The 22,053-nt window shown below is 56.7% G+C and overlaps 1 protein-coding gene across 11 annotated transcripts in view; it reads right to left on the bottom strand.

The window, feature by feature from the left end:
- ARAP1 (ArfGAP with RhoGAP domain, ankyrin repeat and PH domain 1) overlaps positions 1 to 22,053 on the bottom strand; it is a 225,839-nt gene that overhangs the window by 37,223 nt on the left and 166,563 nt on the right. For all 11 annotated transcript variants that reach the window (XM_075017667.1, XM_075017270.1, XM_075017578.1 and 8 more), the window contains 7 exons: positions 21,213 to 21,333; positions 20,187 to 20,392; positions 15,530 to 15,636; positions 15,234 to 15,433; positions 13,765 to 13,850; positions 9,885 to 10,067; positions 6,683 to 6,857 (listed from right to left, as the gene is read on the bottom strand). In XM_075017667.1, the coding sequence (XP_074873768.1) occupies positions 6,683 to 6,857; positions 9,885 to 10,067; positions 13,765 to 13,850; positions 15,234 to 15,433; positions 15,530 to 15,636; positions 20,187 to 20,392; positions 21,213 to 21,333 (1,078 nt within the window). The remainder of the gene's footprint in view (positions 1 to 6,682; positions 6,858 to 9,884; positions 10,068 to 13,764; positions 13,851 to 15,233; positions 15,434 to 15,529; positions 15,637 to 20,186; positions 20,393 to 21,212; positions 21,334 to 22,053) is intronic.

Genomic DNA, 22,053 nt, shown 5'->3' with positions numbered 1-22,053 from the left:
TTGGCCACAGGCTAGACGCTGCTTTCTGCAGAGGGTCACTCTTCTGCACAGCGCCGGGCAGCCCCAGAGACCAGAACCCTCCCCACCCTTACGGCAGGGGCACCCCATCTTGCCCGGTATGGATGAGAGAGGTTCAGCCTCCCTGGCTCAGTTTGCTCTTGGCTTCCCTGAGGATGCCACGAACAGCCAGCAGATGGTCTGTTTCAGACCCTACAGCCTCAGCAGGGCAGGGGGAGAGGGACAGACACGCAGATGCGGTATCCCAGCTCTGAGCCACCCAGCCTGCCCCAGGGAGATGTGTTCACCCCTCAGCTGCCAACCAACAGACCTCAGTCCCCAGCTTCCTCTGCCTAGGCTGACGCCCCCCCACCCCCAGTCCCTCCTGCTGCCCCCACACCCTCAGCCCCCACCTCCCTGCTGCCACCCCCCCAGGGACATGCAGGTCACTTCCTGCAACCCACATCCTGACCCGAGCTGCCTTCCAGGGGGGCACCTCCCTCCAGCCTACCCCTGCACCGGCTGCCTAGCCCAGGGGCAGCTCTTTAGGGCCCCGCTCTGTAAACGCTTACACGAGCCAAAGCCCAGGTGTGTGGGAAACCAGCTCTCCCGCCAGGCTGGGGGGCTCGAGTGACGGGAAGGCTGGCTCAGGCCAGGCGCAGGCTTGCCGGGGCTGGAGGCTGGGCTTTCTGTCAGGGCAGCCACTTTCCCCTGGGGTACAGTGTCCCCCAAAGGTCCGAGGCTGGAGGTCAAAGCAGTGAGGCAAGAGTGAGATCTAAAAGGACTCAGCCACAGAGCTGTCTCCACTGAAGGCTGCCTGTAGCCGTACTCCTGCTCCAGTCAGCGTCCCCAGCTACGCCCAGCTCTTTCCGCCAGCCCCGTAGCGGGGCACAGGCCTCGGGCTCCAGCCCTCAGGCTGCTATATTGAACGCTAGGAATAGCTCACGCCCAGTGAACGCTGCCCTGGGTTCATGCCCAGGTACGAGGTCTCCCAGCCCCTGGCAGCACCACTGCAATGGGTCATCTGCTCGGCTGCTCAGGACTGAAGGACACCCTGGCACAGAGGTCTCCCCGCTTGGAGACAGGCCTGGTGGCTGACTCGGGGGCTGGGATGGTACCAGAGTAGAAGAGAGCATTCTTCTGGGGCAGGTGGATTGCGTGAGGATTACAGCCCATCGCCAGGCTGTCGGAGCCCCACCACAATGGCTGGGGCCAGACCGGAGAGGCTCAGCTGTTACTGCCCCTTGTCCTTGCTCTGCTCAGTGCAAGGAGCCAGCACGATCCACTGGAGCTCGGCTCACCAAGCTGACAGCTCCTTTGTGTTACCAGCCAGCCGGAGGAACGGGTTTGTGAGCGACGCAGACCGGAAGCGGGAAGGGCCTGGTTTAGTGAACATAAACCAGCTGTCTCCTCACTCCCCGCCACTCCAACACTGCATTCACTGCTGAGCTTCCAGAGGGAAAAGAGACTGTCCTCACCAGGTGGAGGGTCTTGCAGCTGAGACCTTGGCTTGGGCATGAGGAGTGAGTCTCTCTTCCCGGCTCTGCTACAGGCTGCTTGGCTCAGTCCCACTACCGCGCCATGCCTCAGTGTCCCTAGCTGTCAAAGAGAGATGACAGGCTATCCTGTCCTCCCAGAGACGCAGCCCAAGCTGAAATTACCCATGTCTGTGCCGTGCATCAAGCTGCTCGCAGGGAAAGTGCTCCAGAATTAGAGCAAAGGGTGGCTCTCTCTAATGAGCGTTTTGTCAGCATGCTCAGCGTTTTACACACCACGGAGGGAACATAAGAACATAAGAATGGCCATACTGGGTCAGACCAAAGGTCCATCCAGCCCAGCATCCCGTCTGCCGACGGTGGCCAATGCCAGGTGCCCCAGAGAAGGAGAACAGAAGACAATGATCAAGTGATTTATCTCCTGCCATCCATCTCCTGCCCTTGTACTGAAGGCTGGGGCACCATACTTTATCCCCGGCTAATAGCCATTTATGGACCTAACCTGCAAAAATTTATCGAGCTCTTTTTTAAACCCTAATAGAGTCCTGGCCTTCACAGCCTCCTCGGGCAAGGAGTTCCACAGGTTGACTGTGCGCTGTGTGAAGAAAAATTTCCTTTTATTAGTTTTGAACCTACTACCCATCAATTTCATTCGGTGTCCCCTAGTTCTTGTATTATGGGAAAAGGTAAATAATTTTTCTATATTCACTTTCTCCACACCATTCATGATTCTATATACCTCTATCATATCGCCCCTCAATCGCCTCTTTTCCAAACTGAAAAGTCCCAGTCTCTCTAGCCTCTCCCCATATGGGACCCGTTCCAAACCCCTAATCATCTTAGTCGCCCTTTTCTGAACCTTTTCTAATGCCAATATATCTTTTTTGAGGTGAGGAGACCACATCTGCACGCAGTACTCGAGATGTGGGCGTACCATAGTTTTATATAGGGGAAGTATGATATCTTTTGTCTTATTATCGATCCCTTTTTTAATAATTCCTAACATCCTATCTGCCTTACTAACTGCCGCTGCACACTGCATGGATGTCTTCAGAGAACTATCCACTATAACTCCAAGATCCCTTTCCTGATCTGTCGTAGCTAAATTTGACCCCATCACATTGTACGTGTAATTTGGGTTATTTTTTCCAGCGTGCATTACCTTACACTTACCCACATTAAATTTCATTTGCCAAAGAAGTCCCCGTCCAGAAGGCCACAGGCCAAATCCTGTGGGTGGCCAGGCCTGCTGCCAAAGCTGCTCTCACAAGCTCACAGCTCTTTGGTGTCCACTCAGGGCCACCATCCGCAAGACCGGCCCAGCGGGAAGGCGTGTGCCCACAGGGAGGGGTCAGTATATTTGGATGCCAACCCTGATTGGGGCAGCTGGGGCCCAGGCAGGAGGGGCGGGGAGCTCAGTTCTATTCCTAGCACTGCCAAGGTGCTTCCTGGCTCTGGGACTCAGTTCCCCGTCCGCAGAGGTGGAAAAAGTACCCAAACAGTTACTTGAGTAAAAGTGCAGCTGCAGGCGGGGGTGTACTTAAGGAGAAGTCACTGGTGTCCCTCTGGAAAACTACTCAAGTAAAAGTGCGCCCATGTGTCACAGCTTGATTGTACTCAAGTATCCACAAGTGAAAGCAGCTGCACTTTTACTCAAGTCACTTTGGGGGTACTTTTTTCACCCCTGGGGCAATTCTCCTGCGGTCAGTGCAGCGCTCAGAGATCTGTGCTGGAAAGGGGCTGTACTGTAAGAAGTACAATGCTGCTGTCACCGATGGAGGGCTGGACAGAGGGGGGCAGGAAGGAGGGCCCAGCCCGGGAGAGCTTACAGATGCCTGTCTCCATCCTTTGCCTCGGCCTGCTGCCTGCTGGCTCTCTGCTTTGCTCTCTCTCTCTGGCCTGGCTGAAAATCCCCTGCACCCAGCCCCTTTGCTCCTGTGGGAACCCTGCAGTGCAAGAGGGGTGGAGAATTCGGGCTCTTGCTCTGTGCAAGTTTGGAACCTGACCTGCAGCCCCATCTGCCCAGCCCTCCCTGAGAGGGCGCTTGTCTTTGCCAGCAATGTGCTCTGCCTCGCACACTCAGCGTGCAAACAGCCAGGGGCAAGGCCCAGTGTCCCCAGGAGACGGCCTGGATGACCTCAGAGTGCTCAGATTTCTCTGATTCACTGAGCGCAGCAGGGAGAGGGCTCCCAGCAGCTGGGTTTACTTTCTTGCTGCATTTCTGAACTTGTTGGGCCAGATTCCCCTCCCTCCCCCAATGCCCCATATATCCAGCAACTCCAGTGGTTTTACAGGTCACCTCAACATTGGGGTCGTGAGCGAGCTGTCTCTAGCTTACACTGGAGATCAATAGCAGAGATTGACCCGGCTGTTGTTCCATTTCGCACTGTGCTGCAGGCCTTGTATCTCTGATGATGGATATTTTCTCTCCTTCCCCTCTGCAATGCCTGGGTCCCTACCCGCATCAAGGGGAGCTCCCCAGAGGCAGGCAAGAAGCAGGAATAGCCCTTCAGAATTAGCTGCTCTCTTCCAGACTTGAGAATGTTGTCCCAGGGACCCAGCGCTGCAGCTGAGGGAGGGGTCAGAAGCCAATCAAAATCTGCGCTCATTTGCAGGTGGACGTTTATGCCGGAGCACTGTGACGGTTCTGACAGCAAGGACCCCCGGGCTGCGATGGCAGGGAAACATTTGTGCCGCTGCAGGGTCGGGAGGGAGCATACTGCAAGTGCAGAGGGCAAGCTGCGCCAGAGGTCAGGACAGGCTCATACATGGCTCGACGTGCTCAGGAAGCATCAAACGCTGCTCAGTGTAGAGCCGCGCCGAGCGGGAAGTCAGCTGGGAGTTCGGGTGCTCACCGCTACGTGGATTAGACTCGAGCAAAGCAACGAGGGAGGCAGAAATGCTCAGCTCCTATCCTGGAAACGCAGAGTAGCCAATGGCAAAACATCCCGCTGGTCAAGAGCTGGCAGCTGATAGGTCATGCTCCCCCCAGCCAGCTGCCCAAGCCCTGGAAAACACGGCCTTAAAGGGTGATCATCTGAGGGCTGGGCTGCTGGCCCTCCATCACCTTGCTGCCCAGCCACCAGCAGCTCTCTGTCAGAACCACCTGGGCCACCGGGGCAAAGTGGGGGTGGGAGGATTTTATTCCCCTGGTTGGGTTGCGTGTTTCCTACTCTGTTGTCACAACCCGAGGTGGGTGCCTCAGTTTCCCCAGGCACTGAAGTGGTGCCTAGTGGTGAGTGGGGGGTTCAGTTCTCACCTGTAGGCCAGGCCCGACCTGCTCTTAGTAACCTAGGCAACCAGGTGACACCCTTCTTCCCCGGGAAACAGGATCCAGGAGGGAGGAAGGGCCTGGCTGGTTTCAATTGGAACTGGGCTGTTGAGTGGGGCATTCTGGTCTGGCTGGAGAGGGCGGAGGGAGGACCAGGGCCCATCTCAGGGACCCTCTCTGGGCCCCTCTCCCCAAGGTGGATTGTTCTGATGGCTTCTGGCTTCTGAGCTGACAAGTCTGTTCTACGCTGTGTTCCTGTCGCCTGATAATCTTCTGTTCTCTCTGCTGAATGGCAGTCTTATCCGCCTGCGATGGGGTGCAGGGCCTGGGGACCCCACACTCCATGACAGCCATAGCACAGCAGGTGTTTATCCCTGGCCACAGCAGCCAGTGGGAGCTTTGCATGGCTATCCACAGGAGAAGACGCTGAGAGCACCGGTATCTGCCCAGCTGCCAGCAGCAGGCTGGAAGGCGTCACTCTGCACTGGGTGTCCCCAAGAATGAGACTGACAGCAGGTAGAGTGCAACCAGGCCAAATGGGAAACAGCAGCTCCTTCTGCCACCTAGGCACTCTTCCCACTTCAGGGGAGTCACCCCAGAGGAGCTAACTCAAGCCTGCAGCCTCTGCATCTCACACGGATGTAACACAGGGTCATACTTCTGACCCCCGGGGAGGAGCTGCTGGATCTGTCTCCACAGGGCTCCCTCCCATTGCTTGCTGCCGTAGATTGCTGAGGCATGCTAGGGCAGCCTGGGAAGATGCTCCAGGCAGATTCCAACCAGCCGGCAGAGCAGTGAGCGAGAAACAGCCACTCCGGCTGCCTTGGCAGCTGGGCTGCTTGCTCCCTTTTCTCTGAGTAAGAAGGACTTTTTAAGCCCAGGTTTAAATGTGTGTTATCAGCTGACATCAATGTACACCCCTATCGGGTCCCTCCTCGTTCATACCCACTTCCTGGGCTCATTACAGCCTGGCACTTTCCTTACTGATCTCTCCAGAGAGTTGGGAAAAACTTTTTCCAGGCAGCCTGACTGGAGCTAGCCAGATTTCAGGGAATGCCAAATCTCAGCTGCACCCCAACAGCCCTGTGCTGCTGCCACATCCGGTCCTTCCCCTGTGGAGTCAGGGATGCAGTTCTGCACAGCCCTGGACCCAGAGAACCAAAGCCCTGGCTCCTGTGCGCCAGCACAGCCCAGCCTCAAAGAGCTTTGCTGGGTATCTAGCATACCAGATGCTAATGCTTCAAACCCATGTGCCCAGGATGAAGCTGCACAGCAAGAAACAGGACCCAGGCCAGGCCATCCGCAGGCACATCACACATATCATCTAACAACTTTGCTATCAACACACTGCCCCCCCTCTATAGCAGAGAGGATCTCAAAGCACCTAGCACACATAGCAAATCAAGTCTCACTAGCAGAGGTGGGAAAAGCCCCCCACCGAAGCGTTACTTGAGTAAAAGTACAGCTGTTTGGGAAGAAAATGAAATTAAGTAAAAGTTGAGGCGTCCGTCTGGAAAACTACTTTAGTTTTCCAGAAGGATACTTTGACTTTCATTTAATTACATTTTCCCCAAAGCAGCTGTACTTTTACTCAAGTAATTTTTGGGGGACTTTTCCCATCTCCACTCACTAGCGAGGTACATGAGCCTACCTGGCCCTATTGTACTGAGGAGAGAAACAGAGGCACGGAGACATGAAGCAATTTGGTGTGTGACCTTGAAGCCGCCGTTAGCGGAGCCAAGAACAGAGCCCACGTCAGATGCACTAACCACTAGCCTGCCCCACCCGTCTCTCTCCGGCAAGGCAAGCTCTGCCACCTGGCAGGCCCTGCTTGCTGTATTCCCAGATCTCCACTCTGCGCAAAGCCCTGGCTGGAGGCCTCAGCCCTGTCCCCCCGCACTCACGGGGTGCCTCTTACCTGAATTTTTGTTCTGAAGCAGGAATTCCATCTGCAGCCTCTGTCCAGCCTGCTGCGCAATGGCGATGGGGTTCGGGAAGTCAGGGTCCCCGGAGAAGCAGCTCACCTCTGCCCCGCAGAACACCAGGGACTGGGTTTCAGCCAGGTCACTGGTGGTCACCGTAGCACACAGGGCCTGCAGCAGGGCAAGGAAGGCAACAGATGAATCCAGCGGCTGCTGGAGACCCTGATACAGCCAAGCCCCCTCACCAGCTAAAACCAGGGAAAGGGGACGGCTACCAGCTGAGCTCAGCAAAGCAGGCTGGAAAGAAAATATCGACAAAGGCTGAAAGTTACGTGGGGCGGGCCAGGACTGCTGCAGTGGGGAGCTGGGCTGCAGGCCAGCTGAGGCAGAGAAAGGGGCTTAAAGTGGGGAGAAAGTCTGGAGTGGCTTTGGTTTTAATCCCTCCTTCAGGAGCCGGGGGTGAAGTCATACAACCAGAGGGTGGGACGGCAGGCTCTGGATCAGGAGAAAACAAGTAAGCCCGCATGTGGCATTCCAGAGCTCCTCTCCTGCTGACTCCCCGCCAGCCCCAGTCAGTCGGCTGAGGGAGGAGACTGGACTTTCTAAGCAAACAAAAATACAAAGCCCAGGAGAGAAAGCGGCTGCAATCTGATCCAGCCAGACGAGTTTCTGTTGTTCTCCAGCCCGGTCGCTGCTCCCACACACTCCTCACCACCACCCGGGTGTGCAGCAAAAGGAAAGAGTTCGAAAGTTAATTACGCTCCCCGCTCCTGCCATCCCCCCAACTTTGCCTGGAGCGTGGAAAAAAAAATCAGCTTTCCGGTCACCAGCAGTTACCCGGGAGGGCTTCGGGGTGTCTCTTGAAAGGGACAAGCACTGCAGCTCTCTGAAATGTGCTCATCTAATGTATGTCAGCTCCCTGATGGCGCCCCTGGGAAATAGCCTGCCCTGGAAGAATTCTTTCTGAGCAATATCATAGGGTTTTGTCTGCTGCCCTGCAGTATTTAGAAAGAAGGAGTGGCCAGGGTAACACCAAGCCCACCTCTGATGGCTGGGTCTTTAGAGCAGAAGTGCGTACCAGAGGTTGAAATAGTATCCCAAAAGTTACTTGAGTAAAAACGTAGCTGCTTTCACTTCTGGGCACTTGAGTACAATAGAGACGTGGCGCACACATGCATGTGTACTTTTACTCAAGTAGTTTTACGGATGATGCCGGTGACTTTTATTTAAGAACACACACCCCCTGCCCAAGTAGCTGTACTTTTACTCAAGTAACTTTTGGGGAATTTTTCCCACCTCTGGTTCTTACTACTGCTACCACCAGCCACAAAGTTCCTCCTCAGCCAGCAGAGGCTGAGGCAACAGAGCTAATAACCCTTCTGAAGCAGCGACTTGAGTTCCAATAGACCGTCACCATTTGGTGTGACCAGCCACTAACAGGAATTAAGCAACAGAAGTTAGGCAGTACAATTTGCAAATCATATTGCCCTCTGGTGGCTGGTGAGGTAGGAGATAACAGCTTACTACTACTGGAGGGAGGAGGGGCCTGGCTGGTGTGAATCAGAACTGGGCTGTTGAGTTGGGCAGTCAGGTCTGGCTGGAGGGGGAGGAAGGAGAACCAGGGCCTGGCTTGGGGACCCCCTCTGGGCCCCTCTCCCCAAGGTGCATTGTACTGACGGCTTCTGGTTTCTGTGCTGACAAGTCTGTTCTACGCTGTGTCCCTGTCGCCCAATAACCTTCTGTTCTCCCTGCTGAGTGAGAGTGACATCTGACTGCAGATGGGGTGCAGGGCCTGGGACACCCTCTCTACCAATAGAGAGGAAGCCGTGCTAGTCTATACACTATCAAAACAAAAAGCAGTCAAGTAGCACTTTAAAGACTAGCAAAATAGTTTATTAGGTGAGCTTTTGTGGGACAGACCCATTTCTTCTTCTGGCTATGGTCTGAAGAAGTGGGTCTGTCCCACGAAAGCTCACCTAATAAACTATTTTGCTAGTCTTTAAAGTGCTACTTGACTGCTCCCTCTATACCAATATTCTAGTCATGAGACTTACCCCTCTTAGACTCTTTGTCACCACTTAAACCATCGTTTGGGTTACGCGCTAATATTTCAAGTTCTTTCTGTTCATTTCCCCACATTCTTTATCCTTACTGGGGAAGGGATCTTTCGACTGCCTCTCTGGGTGACTGCAACATGAGACCTTACGCACTCGTTTACTCCAACGCGCGGGGATTACATGCTCAGTGGACACTGCAGGTGCTAAGGAAAAGAGCTGACAACTACAAAGACCCCCTTCACCACAAAGCAAGCTACAGATGGTACACAGGAATCACTTCATCCTGCACGGAAATGCAGTCACCTCTGGGGTGGGACCCAGCAGCTATTGAATAACATACACCAACCAGTGAATGACAAAATGATATTTCTTAACTAGAATTTAGCCAGAACAATTGGACTAGTCTCTCTGCTTGTGTGAGAGTGCCCTGGGGTCTTCAGGCTAAGAGGGGGCCAGGCCTCATTTTAACATCTACTTACTGAAGACCAACAATTCAGCATGCAACAGACAAACCACCTGAGCCACACCCACCGCCCCCACACACAATGCACACAGCCCAACACACCATTGATAATAATGCTGAGCGCTTGTATGTCAGATGGGAGCGTTCCCATTTCATGGATGGGGAAACTGAGGTGGAGAGCCAGGCAGCCTCTTTTGGGAGCCCAGCCTGCCAGACCTTGGAGCTGATTTTGTAGAGTCATAGAATTTAGGGAGAGAGGAGCAGAGGTGAGAGGATCACAAGATGGGCCATTGTCTGAGCTCTCACCGCTCCCACTGCGATCGACTGGGCTGTGGGTATCTGGCCCCACAGAAAACCCGAGTCCACATCCGTAGCCGCCTGTGGACATTTGGGCTTGGCAAATGGGCAGAGCTCAGAGAGCCAGTCCGGCAGAGCCAGGCTTAGGAGTGCACAGCTGACACGCGGGAGCACCATGTCCGTGGTGCTCCCACGGCAGGAGACAATGAGGAAAATCCTAAGTTTCCCAGCGTTGAAGGAGGAGGCCTATTAGCCTGCAGGCCCCAGGTGCAGAAGGCCTCACCTCCTCCAGATGATGGTGACCCGCTGCAGGGACCGAGGCCAGCAGACCAGCCTCCGAACGTTCCCCGAGCGTGATCTCGAGACCGCCAGGCGACCAACCTTGTTGAGCTCTTCCTGGTTCCCGAAGAGTGGGTGGTAGCGCCGGTATTTGCCCTCCTTGTACTTGGCTATGAGAAAGCGCCTCCGCTCCTGGCTCCCGCTTGCCGCATGGACGGCCTCACTGGGGGGCACGTTGGCTGCCCAGAACTGGTTCGCCACGCCGTTACCAACCTGGCAGAACAGCTGGGGAGACACGACAGCGACAGCCGAGTGAACGGCACAGGCTGGTATCGCTGCGCGGGCTGCACCGCCTCCCCATCGCCCTTGCCAAGGATCTCCGCTGGGCAGGAGACAAACGGTGCGAGGCAGGGGCCTAGCGCGACTCATTCAGAGGGTGCAAACAGCGCGAACCGGCCTGTTGTTAACGCAGAGGAGATGGGGGACTCACAATGGCAAACAGGGGACTTGGTTCCACCCACTCAGCCCAAAGGACTTGGGGCAGTAGTAAGCAGCCAATACAGGCCCAGGATCAAGGCAAGGAAGAGCCCGGCTCTGTATCCCCAGAAAGGGTGAGGCCTTGGGTGGAAAGGGCAGGGTCTCAGGTGGAAGGGGCGGGGCCTTGGGTGGAAGGGGCGGGGTCTCAGGTGGAAGGGGCGGGGCCTTGGATGGAAGGGGCAGAGTCTCAGGTGGAGGGGGCGGGGTCAAAGGCAGTCAGCCCTTAGCACCACCCAGAGCACAGCGCTACCTGCGCCCCAGCCCTCAGAAGCCACTCTCACAGCATAGCAAAGGAGCCCAGAGTTCCCAGCCGCCGCTGCTGCCGGGAGGTGCCTTTGAAACCCTGGACCCCTGGCAGTTGCCTCTCTTGCTCCACCCCATTGGTAGGGCTGGTACAAACTGAGCAAAGAGACAGACAAGCAGATAATCTCCAGGAAGTCCTACAGCCCACGTTCTACAGAGCAGCTCACAATGGTCCCTTCTGGCTTTGACATGGCCACCAATGAACCTGTGCGTGGAGATAAGAGACCTCGGTGATGGGCGCTGCTACAAGAGCCCGGGGTCGGGGAGACAGAGCTGGTGACGGAATGGCCCAGCACTGAGGTGGGTGTCCCACTGGCTGTTCACCCAAAGAGCAGTGTGTCTGCAGACAGACCCGGCGACCAGCTGACCCTCAGCCTTCATCTCCACCCCATGAGCCAGGCTGGGACTGTGCTCCCCAGAACACGCCCCCGAGGTCCTTGGCTGGCCCAACGCACCTCTCCCCTGGATCGTCTCCCGGAGAACACTGCCTATGCTCTGGCAGCTCAGCATGTAGGGCTGCCAAGCCCCCACCCGCTTCCTGCCACAGAATAACATCTGCAGAGCCCCACACAGGCTTGTCAGCTCCAGCTCCAGGTTACAGAAAAGCAAAATTGTTCCTAAAGCCCTTGCGCCTCACTGTCACCTCTGCCAGAGTTGCACGTTTCCTTTCTGATGTTCTCCCTGCTGCACTGGTGTGTTATTGTAGGGTCGCTCACAAGAGCTGGGCTGCACTGGTGTGTTATTGTAGGGTCGCTCACAAGAGCTGAGCTGCACATGCTGGTGTGTTATTGTAGGGTTGCTCACAAGAGCTGAGCTGCGCGTGCTGGTGTGTTATTGTAGGGTCGCTCACAAGAGCTGGGCTGCACTGGTGTGTTATTGTAGGGTCGCTCACAAGAGCTGGGCTGCACTGGTGTGTTATTGTAGGGTCACTCACAAGAGCTGAGCTGCGCGTGCTGGTGTGTTATTGTAGGGTTGCTCACAAGAGCTGAGCTGTGTGTGCTGGTGTGTTATTGTAGGGTTGCTCACAAGAGCTGAGCTGCACATGCTGGTGTGTTATTGTAGGGTCGCTCACAAGAGCTGGGCTGCACTGGTGTGTTATTGTAGGGTCGCTCACAAGAGCTGGGCTGCACTGGTGTGTTATTGTAGGGTCACTCACAAGAGCTGAGCTGCGCGTGCTGGTGTGTTATTGTAGGGTTGCTCACAAGAGCTGAGCTGTGTGTGCTGGTGTGTTATTGTAGGGTTGCTCACAAGAGCTGAGCTGCGCGTGCTGGTGTGTTATTGTAGGGTTGCTCACAAGAGCTGAGCTGCGCGTGCTGGTGTGTTATTGTAGGGTCGCTCACAAGAGCTGAGCTGCGCGTGCTGGTATGTTATTGTAGGGTTGCTCACAAGAGCTGAGCTGTGTGTGCTGGTGTGTTATTGTAGGGTCTCACAAGAGCTGGGCTGCGCGTGCTGGTGTGTTATTGTAGGGTCGCTCACAAGAGCTGGGCTGCGCATGCTGGTTTGTTATTGTAGGGTCGCTCACAAGGGCTGGGCTGCGCGTTCTGGTGTGTTATTGTAGGGTCTCACAAGAGCTGGGTTGTGCGTTCTGGTTTGTGCACAAAGAACACCATTGTCACCAGTGCTGCGCCCCATAGGGCGAGAGCAGGTATCAGAGGGGGTAGAGGGAAGGGGCTAGAAGGCGTAAGCAGGAACTGACAGCAGTGGAGTGGTCCTGGCTCTCCCTGCGGGAGCAGAGCTAGGCAGTGCAGGGCTGGGGCTGGGGTGAAGAGTTGTACGGGGGCACCTCCCCATTCTGCTGTCGCTGAGGATCCCTGCATTTCACCCAGACAGTGGGTTAATGGGTGTCACCAGGGCCTTAGAGGAGGGGGAGCAGGAAAGTGCCACCCCGTGCTCGGAAGAAGCAGCTGGAAGTGCTTTTCTGGTGGGCCTGTGTGGAGCAGGCGCAGGCGGGAGCCGGCTCTGGGGCATGGGAGAGGTGTCTGGAGCGCAGAGGCCGGACGCAGCCACGATCCAGCTGGACGCTGGCCAAGCTGCAGGAAGCTCTGGCCACCCTGGTAGCAGATGAAACTCCCAGCATGCCATGCTTTGTGTCCAGGTCCCATTGTCCTGGAGAAGGCGGGGCAGGCTGAGTCCCTGCCTGGGGCTGCTCAAGGGTGTGGGGCCCTGAGCCCGAGCAGCCTGTGTGGGGCAGGGAGTGCCGGGGGTCAGGTGGGAACGACTCAGGGGCCGGGCAAGGGACGGTCCCTGAAGTGACAGTATCGCCATGCTGAGGCTGGCGACCTACCACCTACTGAGCAGAAGTCAGTTTCAAAGACACAGCTGGGCCAGCTCTGAGCTGGCTAGCACAGGGCCAAACCGCAGTCATCTGGCAGCGAAACAGGCCACACAGCCATGCCGGGGACCCTGCAGTCCAACGACCAGCCCACGCTGCCACAACTTCACAGCTGTTGTCCCTCGAGTTCCTGCTCTAGCTTAGGGATTGGCTGCAATCCCACCTCTGACGCAGCGGAGATGTACCCTGCGGGGCTGGCCACCCTCCTCCAGCTCCCTGAAGGGGATGAGATTCCACCCACTTCTCACCTCCTGTGCAGTGTTCCCTCTAAGCTGAGCGCTTGGGCGGCTGCCCAGGCGAGATTCAGGTGCCGCCCAGCTGAGTAGCAGAGCGCCAGAGCCGGCAGCTTGTGTTTCTATTGGTGGTGCACATTGGCACTCGAGCCAGTGCACACAACAAAAATTATTCTGTTCCATGGAGAGGAAAAAAAAATTACAGGGCTCCCTGGTCCTCAGCCCACGCTGCTGGGTACAAACCTCTCCTTGGGATTTCTGCAGTAGCAACACACAGGTCCCCGGGCCCTCCTCTGCCTCCGAGTGCTGGTTATTCCAGAAGCAATCACCGAACCTGGATCTACCACTTGACTGCTCTGCCCCCTCCCCAGCCCTGTTTTCCTGCTGCTCCCTGTGCATGTGTCTGACTCAGACCCTTCAGTCTGGCCTCCTCCAAAACAAAACTGGGCAGGAACGTGATTAACGCCTTCCCCCTCTCCTGGCCCCAGCGGCAGTGACTGATCGGGCAGCTCGGCTATCTGCAACCAGGCACATTCCTGCGGAAGTCCAGAATCATCCCCATGTGTTCAACCGGTACCTCAATCAGCTCCTCCGTCCACACCTTCCTGTCCATCTTGAGGCTCCGCACTTTGCTGATGCTTGGCCCCAGCCCCCGATGTTCCCCTGAGGGTCAGACAAGCGAAAGCAAATGCCACGTGAGGGACAGCAGCACAGCCTCGGAACCTGGGTGGGGGTCTGAGAGCCAGGAATTTCGGCTTCCCAGCCATGGCTGCGCTCGGTGCCGAGGGCTAGACAGTTAGCCTCCCTGCCTCAGTTTCCCGATCTGCAGAAGGGGGGTCACAGAGCACCCACTACAGTGAGGTTATCCGGCTAAGTGCCAGGGAAGCATCCCTCCCCCGACTTTATCCCGAAGGGCCCCTCTCTAGGCAGGAAAGGGCACTCGAGTTTCTCTGGGCTTTGCCAACACGTACCAGGATTAGCTGGGGGACAGGAACAAGACAGTGAGGCTGGCGGGCGAGCTGACAGAAGAGGGAGCGGTGCAGCCCACCAGGGCTGCAGGCCGGAGGCGAAGCAAGGGGCAGGGGATGGAGGCCAAAGGTGCTGGTGGTTGGAGCAGGGAGTAAGGGCATTGGACCTCCAGGGCCAGGAGGGACTCAGCAACTGGGGCTCTTGGGGTCAGAGACGGTCGGTGTGCGGGGCTGGGAGATTCGGAGGAGGGGCCGGCAATGCCTGTGGCTGGTGCCAGGCGCACGTTGCATGGGGCACGACTAAATTTGGGGCACAGAGAAACTGGGGCGAAGCTCAGAGCTTGCCCTCACTCCAGAGCCTTTGCCCAGACAGCGTCCGGGCACAGCTCTGCCAGCAGAGCCCTGAGGACAGAGGCCGTGTACACAGGCACAGGGAGTTTTGCTGGAGTGGCTTTAGCTAAGCCAGCCAAGCTCTTGCCTGCCAGCTGAGCTGTGTCTCTGGGGGAAGGTGGGGGGAGCGGTGCTGGCACAGCTGTGGAAGCAGGATAAGGGGAGGTGATTGGTTTCACACGTCCAGCCAACTTAGCGACGCTGGCAAAAGCTCAGCAGCTGGGAGCTACTTGGTAACCGACACTGCCGCAAGGGGCCCTCCGGGCTGCGCTGTGGCAGCTGAGCTGCTGGGTGAGGTCACACTGTGGCTCTGGGGATCCCCAGCAGAGCACGGCACTTGGGCAATGCGCAGCCTTGTGAGGACCTGGCTGCAGCTGCTCCTGCATGGACCCTGCATCAGGACGCTGCATTTCCCTGTTTCCAAGCTTGGCCGTCTGCCCTGGAGGAGGAAATTCCACTCGGGTGAGCTCCGGAGCCTGCCTCGGAAACCACAGAGAGGGGCACTGCTCTGCCCTAGCCAGGCTGTTCCCAAGGAGGGCAGAAGGGCTGGCCCAGTCCGGGAGGTGGAGGAAGAAATACCTTGGAGAAGCTGAGAGCCTCCGCTGAAGCCACTGACCCCTCTGCAGAGCTGAGCCGCCCACCATCCCCATGGCCCCCGTCCACCCGCCCGCCCGGCCTCGGCCGATACCTGCACATCTCTTGCAGATGACAACACAAAGGTTGACGGAGGCCCAGTCAGGTTTGGGCGACCCGCAGTCGGCACAGAACTGGTTGGCCTCCACCGCCCAGATCTTCTCCGCCACCTCCGAGTTGGAGAGGGCCTCGGCGATGGACTGCTGCATGGCCTCCACCCACTCCTCCTTCTCCTGGTCCGAGTCTGCCAAGAAGCTGGGAGACACCAGAGAGCGCAGGAGTGTGGCTGGCGTGAGGCCCACACAGTACAGCAAGGGAGGGACCAGCGCCCATGGGGCCCTGTGCCCTCACCTGAAAATCCTGTACGGCGTCGTCAGATCAAATCCTCTCCGGTCCACGTCCTTCACGTTGCCCACGTTCATCTCAATGTACGTAATTCCGATCCCCTGTCGATAATCCTGAGGGGCAGGAGAGCCAGGAAACGGTTAAAGACCCAGCAGTACAGGACATGTGAGGTCACTACCTCCCCCACCACCACCAGCCCTCCAGAGCCAGGTCCATCTGTTCTGCCTGGGGAGCGAAGCAGCCAGGTGCAAGGGAGAGGTTCACGAACTCCAGGGGTACCAAGGTCCCCAGGAACCGCTGGAAGCCAAGAATCCTACAATTCCCCTGAATGCAAGTACCCAGGTGTCACAGAGCCTGGGGGTTCCCAGGCCCTGCATCCGCAGTCAGGTGGGGCTCTCATCCAGCAGGGAGAACAGAAGGTTATTCCACGACAGGGACATGGCGTAGAACAGACTTGTCAGCACAGAAACCAGAAGCCGTCAGTACAATCCATCCTGGGGAGAGGGGCCCAGAGGGTGTCCCCGAGCCAGGCCCATTCAACAGCCCAGTTCTAGTTCACACCAGCCAGGCCCCTCCTCCTGCCTGCGTCCTGTATCCCGTGGAAGAAAAGCGTCACCTGGTTGCCTAGGTTACAAAGAGCAGGGAGGGCCATTGCCTAAGAGTGAGAGGTCATCCCACCGAAACTCCCCTCACCACTGTGCACTGCTGCTGTGCCTGGGGAAACTGAGGCACCCACCTGGGGTTGTTACAGGACGGTAGGAAACAGGCAACCTAACCAGGGGAATAAATCCTCACGCGCCCACTTCGTAACACCAGTGCTGGCAGCGCCACGGACGCCTTGGGGACGCTCGAGCCCCAGAGCTGGGTCATGGGAACTGGGCCTGCACAGATACCCACACGGGGAGCTCAAGGGCGCAAAGCACATGGAAGTTTTTGAAGTGTCACAATAGCCAACAACCAGGGCAACCAGGGTGGGGATTTCCGGGGCAGCATCTGTCATTTGGTAATACCCTGCCCCTCCCTACTGCCACTCTGCCCCTGCCCCACCCCTGCGCTGCCCATGGCCCCGCCCTCTCCCTGCCCCTGCAATGCGCCTGCACTGCTCCTGCCTGCGGAAATGTTGCACATCTGCCGGTGAAAATGGGGGCACTCCATCCCTGTCCCCCCGAGAGTGGTACAGCCTGAGAGCAGCAGGAGCTAGGAAACTAGGCTGCCCTTGGGCCACGCCACTCCAGGGGAGGGGGCAGGACTGTCCCCTGCTCTCATGGTAAGGTGGCCTGGCCCTGATGGAGAATGTGGGGGTAACACTGGGGGGTGCATGTGGCCCCCTGTGCACCTCCGCCTGTCACCTGTGGACGGAAGAGGTGGGTAAGGGAGACAGACGGACCAGCGGTGGCCCCACCCAGGCAAGGCCTCCGGGCACAGCTCAAGCACCGGGTTCAGATCATGCCTGGCCAACAGAGCAGCGTGGGCCAGGCAACCAATGGAGCACAGGTGTCCCGCTGGGGATGAGGTGGGTGGGACAGTGTAACAAGGCAGTGGGATGTTGTGCAGAGCAGGCTCTGCTGAGCTCAGAAATGGTGCCTGCCGGCTAATTAGCAAAAACAACTTCGTCAGATCAATCGTATTTCCAGTACAGACTGGAAAGCTCGTCACCGAATAAATCCTTTTAAAGTGCTCCATTTCTGCTGCTTTGTTTTGTCAGGACACAGACTAACACGGCGACCCCTCCGTTCCTATCCTCCTTTTGTGTGTTTTCATTATGTTTTCCCAGCAGCCAGGACTGCACAGTAGCACCAGCCCTTCCAGCTTATCTCAGCTGCCTTCCTTTCTTCTCCTCCCCAACCCTTACCGTCTTTGATACCATCTCAGAAGCCTGGCAAACAAGGAAGTGTTCCTTACAGAAACTTTTATAGCTGGTGGGAAAGGGAACAGGGCTGTGGTTCAAAGGAAAGTCTTCCTTAATGGTTTACATTTCAAACCCTTTGGGTGTTTGCTCTTCTCTTCTCTACCTTGAATTAAAGGTTACGAAGGATTTTGAATGGTGTGATAGCCGTGGAACTAAGCGAGAGATGCCCTGGCTTCCAGTCTCTGCTTGCTCAGGTTGAGCCTCAGGGAGTCAGGCTGTGGGTCACATGGCGGTTTCCTGTACATCAAAAGTGGTGCTCTACAGTCAGATTTATGTGGGAACCTGCTCTGTGGATTGTCCCCTCCTTGGGTATAAAGATCCCTTAAAGGCCAACCTCAAAGCAAGCAAAATGAGCCACGTGAGCGGTGCCACACTGGTCCAACAGAGGCACCCATCTTTCTGGGAGATAATGGCAGGAGTGTTGTGAGCAAGACACAAGAAGTAGCTCTTCTGCTGTTCTCTCCGCTGATTAGGCCTGAACTGGGGTGTTGTGGCTAGTTCTGGGCTGCACAGTTAAAGAAAGATGTGTAAAAACTGTAGACAGTTCAGCAGAGAGCAGGGTTCCTGGAAGCTGAGCGCTTGAGCGGCAGCCCAGGAAAGAGTCAGGTGCCGCCCAGCTGATTAGCAGAGCGCCCACAGCCGACAGCCTGTGTTTCTATTGGTGGTGCACATCCACACACGCCTCAGTGCACAGAACAAAATTTATTTCACCCATGAATGGGAAAAAAAAATGGGAAGGAACCTGGGTGGAGAGCAACTGAAATGATTAAAAGATCTAGAGAACATGCCCCATGAGAGAAGATGGACAACACTGGGCTTGTTTAGTCTGGAGAAGAAAAGAAAAAGGGACATGATAACAGCTCGAAAAAGGTTGTTGCAAGGAGGAGGGAAGAAATATATTCTCCTTAATCTCTGGGGGTAGGACAAGGAGCAATGGGCTTCAGTTGCCGCAAGGGAGGTTTAGGCTGGACATTAGGAACAACTTTCTAACTGCCAGGGCAGTGAAGTGCTGCAATAAATTGGCGAGGGAGGTTGTGGAATTTTTGTCATTGGAGATTTTTATGAGCAATTTAGACAAACACCTGTCAGGGATGGTCTGGACAACACTTAACCCTGCCAAGAGTGCAGAGGATCAGATTAGAGGCCTGCCAAGGTCCCTTCCAGCCCTACAGTTCTAAGACCGAGGTGAAAACCTGGGAACTCGATGCACTGGGCAGAGCCAGAGGACGAGGTCCGTGCCGTGAAGCTGTGCCCACTTCTAAGGCCCAGCACGAGATCTTTGCAAGAGATGTGAGAGTGTCATACGGCCAATGCCTGAACACCACCCCGTCGCCAACGATGGCAGTTCCCAGTCCAAGACTGGACTCGCTTCCCACGTGAGAAGTCAGACAGCCCCGTAACCTGGAACTGAAACCAATATGAGCTGAACATTCACACCTCGAAGCAAGGGGAAAACCCATCGCCAGAATCCACCGCTGAGCAGGCTGAGGTCTCTGCATGCCAACTCCCAGACTGTTGGACCGTGACGGCTGGGTGATGTTGACACTTCCGAGTCATTGAGCCCACGCGGTCCATTGCAAACTAACAAGCGTCTGCAGCAGGGACTGTGTTGGACTTCAGGCTGGGAAGTCCTGATCCTGATCCACAATCCTCAAGTCCCAGGAGTCTGGCTCAGACTCATCTCCAAGTCTACCCAGAGCAGGTGTGTCAAAGCAGCCTCGGTCTCGGAGTGGGACGAATGCCATGGGCAGGACACAGGATTTCAGCCCTGACTCCAGTCTGGGCCAGAGCATAGAGACCACTGTCTGCAGAGCTCTTTCAGAGGGTAAAACTCTCCCCTCCTCATGCCAGCGAGCCAGCAAGGGTACCAGAAATGACTCTGACCTCCAGCCCAACTCGCCCCCGCGTCTGGTCCCCAGCTCTGCACAGTGGGACTAAACTCCTGGCCTGATCCCCACTTCCCAACACCTCTGCGGAGGACAGACAAGGGTGAAAGGGTCAGAGGTGGGGAAAGAGCCCAGTGGGGCGGATGCAGAGGAAGAGGGCAGGGACAGGCAAAGCACAGAGGAGGAGGGAGTGAAGGAAGAGAGGAAAAGAGCAGAGAGGGGAAGAGAGAGCAGCGTTCCTTGGAAGCTGAGCGGCCGCCCAGGAGAGATTCAGGTGCCACCCCCCAAGCTCATACCAGCTAGCATCAGATGTCAGAGAGCATGGGGGGTCCCCAGGTCCTGCACCCCATCACAGTCAGGTGTGACTCTCACTCAGCAGGGAGAACAGAAGGTTATCAGGAGACAGGGACACAGCGTAGAACAGACTTGTCAGCACAGAAACCAGAAGCCGTCAGTACAATCCACCTTGGGGAGAAGGGCCCAGAGGGGGTCCCTGAGCTGGGGTCTGGCCTCCTTCCTCCCTCATGTCACCTGCACCCCCCCACAACTCCACTTTTCCTGTGGGAACTCATCCCTGATACAGGAATACCTTCTCCCACAGGAATCTCTCTCTCCCAGCAGCCCACCCCCAAGGGCTGAGGGATGTGGTCTAGGGTGGTGTACATCTGCCCAGGCCTGAGTGCACATGAAAATATTATTCCACCCATGGATGGGAAAAATTAGAGGGAGCCTGAGAGGGAGGGGGAGGAGAAAGAAGGGTGAGAGAAATGTTTGGAATTGGGCCGTGATCCCAGCCCCTGCCCCTCGGCCGGGCTCTTAGCTGTAGCATTTCAAATCAGCCTCTCTCCCAGCCCCTGTGGATACAAACCTCGGCATTCTTATACAGGAAAACCTTGTCTCCAGCCACCACCACGTACAGCTTATTCTTAAAGCCCCGCAGCTCCAGCAGGCCGCACTTGTCCACAGCGTCCAAGGTGCCGTTGGCCAGGTGGAACAGGGACATCCTGTTGGAGGCCTTCAACTTCCGCTCGTCCACCATCTGCTGCAAGGTCCTCATCCATTCGTTACGGTCCGCTGAGGGGCAGACAGGGCTCGGGGTCAGCTGGGAGCTGGACCTTGCAGCAGGCCAGAGGAAGAGCTCCAAAGCTGAGGTGCACAAGAGGGTAGAGGCTCCCCCGCTCACCAGGAACATGTGGGGGTGCAAGGGGGGCAGGAGCGTGGGTTTCCAGCTTGGTCCCTTGCAGAGCAGCAAGGGCTGACTGTGTATAGCGGCAGCGTCCTCCACCCACCAGACAGGGAGAGTATCTCCAGCACCGCTCTCCATTCAGGGACAGGAGCGGCATAAATGGGCTCGGACGCCCGGGGGGAGCTGCTCCCGGCTCATCTCAAGGAGTGTATGTGGGGAGGATTCAGTCACTGCCCCCACAGCTCATAGCTGGTTTGGGCTGGGAGTGACTTGCTGGAAGCAGATGGTGCTCAGCTGAAGGAAGCTGAAGGGGTGGGGAGGGCATGAGCCCCTCCTCTTGGGGTGATCGTCAGGAGAGGAATTTCTGCCGTGGCGGGGGGGATGTCAGTGGGGAATAGCCAGGAGCAACGGGACCAGAGCGAGTAAACAGAAGTGCCAGCTGACTCCCAGGGAGGCTCTCCTGCCAGCGGGGTCCAGCAGGCTGGGGTGTGGTCTCCCCAAGGGCTGGAGGGAGTGCCCGTGGCTGGGGACAGCAGCACCCACGCGCCCTACTCTGCACCAGCCTGGGGGGGGTTAGTTACTGAACATCTTCCCACAGCAGAGGGGAGGAACGGAGCAGCTGCCTCCCACGCCTCTGCCCACCCCCCTTGCTCCAGATTGACCCCCCCGAGGGAAACCCACACCAGGAGCCAGGCTCCCTGCACTCACCGTCGCTCTCAGCCCGGAAGGCAAAGGTCCGGTGGTTGGTGATCACCTCGAATTTCTGGTCCCCGATGCTGGCCACACGGGTTACCAAGGACACCGGAATGAAGCGCTTGGAGTACACGTCCTGGGGCAGGGAGTCACCTGGGTCACAACCACTTCCCCAGAGGGAAACGGGGCCCCTAGAAGCACCCTGTGCCAGCCCTGCCTGAGGAGGAGAGCCCCATCCCACCCAGGCTGTGCTAACACCCACCCCACAGCACAATCACTCGAGCAGATGCGTCAGCCCTCCCCTCTTGACTTGACTTCAGCTGGACGTAGTATCCTCACCCACTCTCAGGGCCCAGCATTCCTGTGTGACATTGAATCGCTCTTGTCTTCCATCCCAGAGCTGGCTGCATTTCATACCCACCCTGGCAATAAGCAGAGCCTGCCGTGACTACAAGCAGACAAGAACACCTCCTCTGAAGGGCTGTGCCAATCCTGGGCTGAGTCAGAGACAAGGATACCACCAACTGAGGTGCCACACCTACTCTTACATCACCCTGGTTCTGTTAGGGGTCACCCTGCTTAGCTTGGTAGACCTCCCTTACGGCTTGAAGGGACGCAAGTTATCAACACTCTGTACTAGCTGCTAGAAAGCAGAGGAGGATCTGAACCAGAAGAGCAGACCATCTTTCCTCAAGCACTGGGGCTCCACCCGACCCAACCATCACATATCAGTCCCAGACTGGTTTCAAAGACAAGCAATCTAGATTAGGTACCTACCCAGCCCACAACTGCAGTGTCTGAGCACCATACAAACCTGTAATGCACTTCTCCTCTATGCAGCAGGGTGGGGCCATTA

This window comes from Carettochelys insculpta, chromosome 1 (assembly GCF_033958435.1).
Source record: "Carettochelys insculpta isolate YL-2023 chromosome 1, ASM3395843v1, whole genome shotgun sequence".
Taxonomy (NCBI): Eukaryota; Metazoa; Chordata; order Testudines; family Carettochelyidae; genus Carettochelys; species Carettochelys insculpta.
The sequence above is the reverse complement of the archived record's forward strand: the minus strand, read 5'-3'. Positions and strand labels throughout refer to the sequence as shown.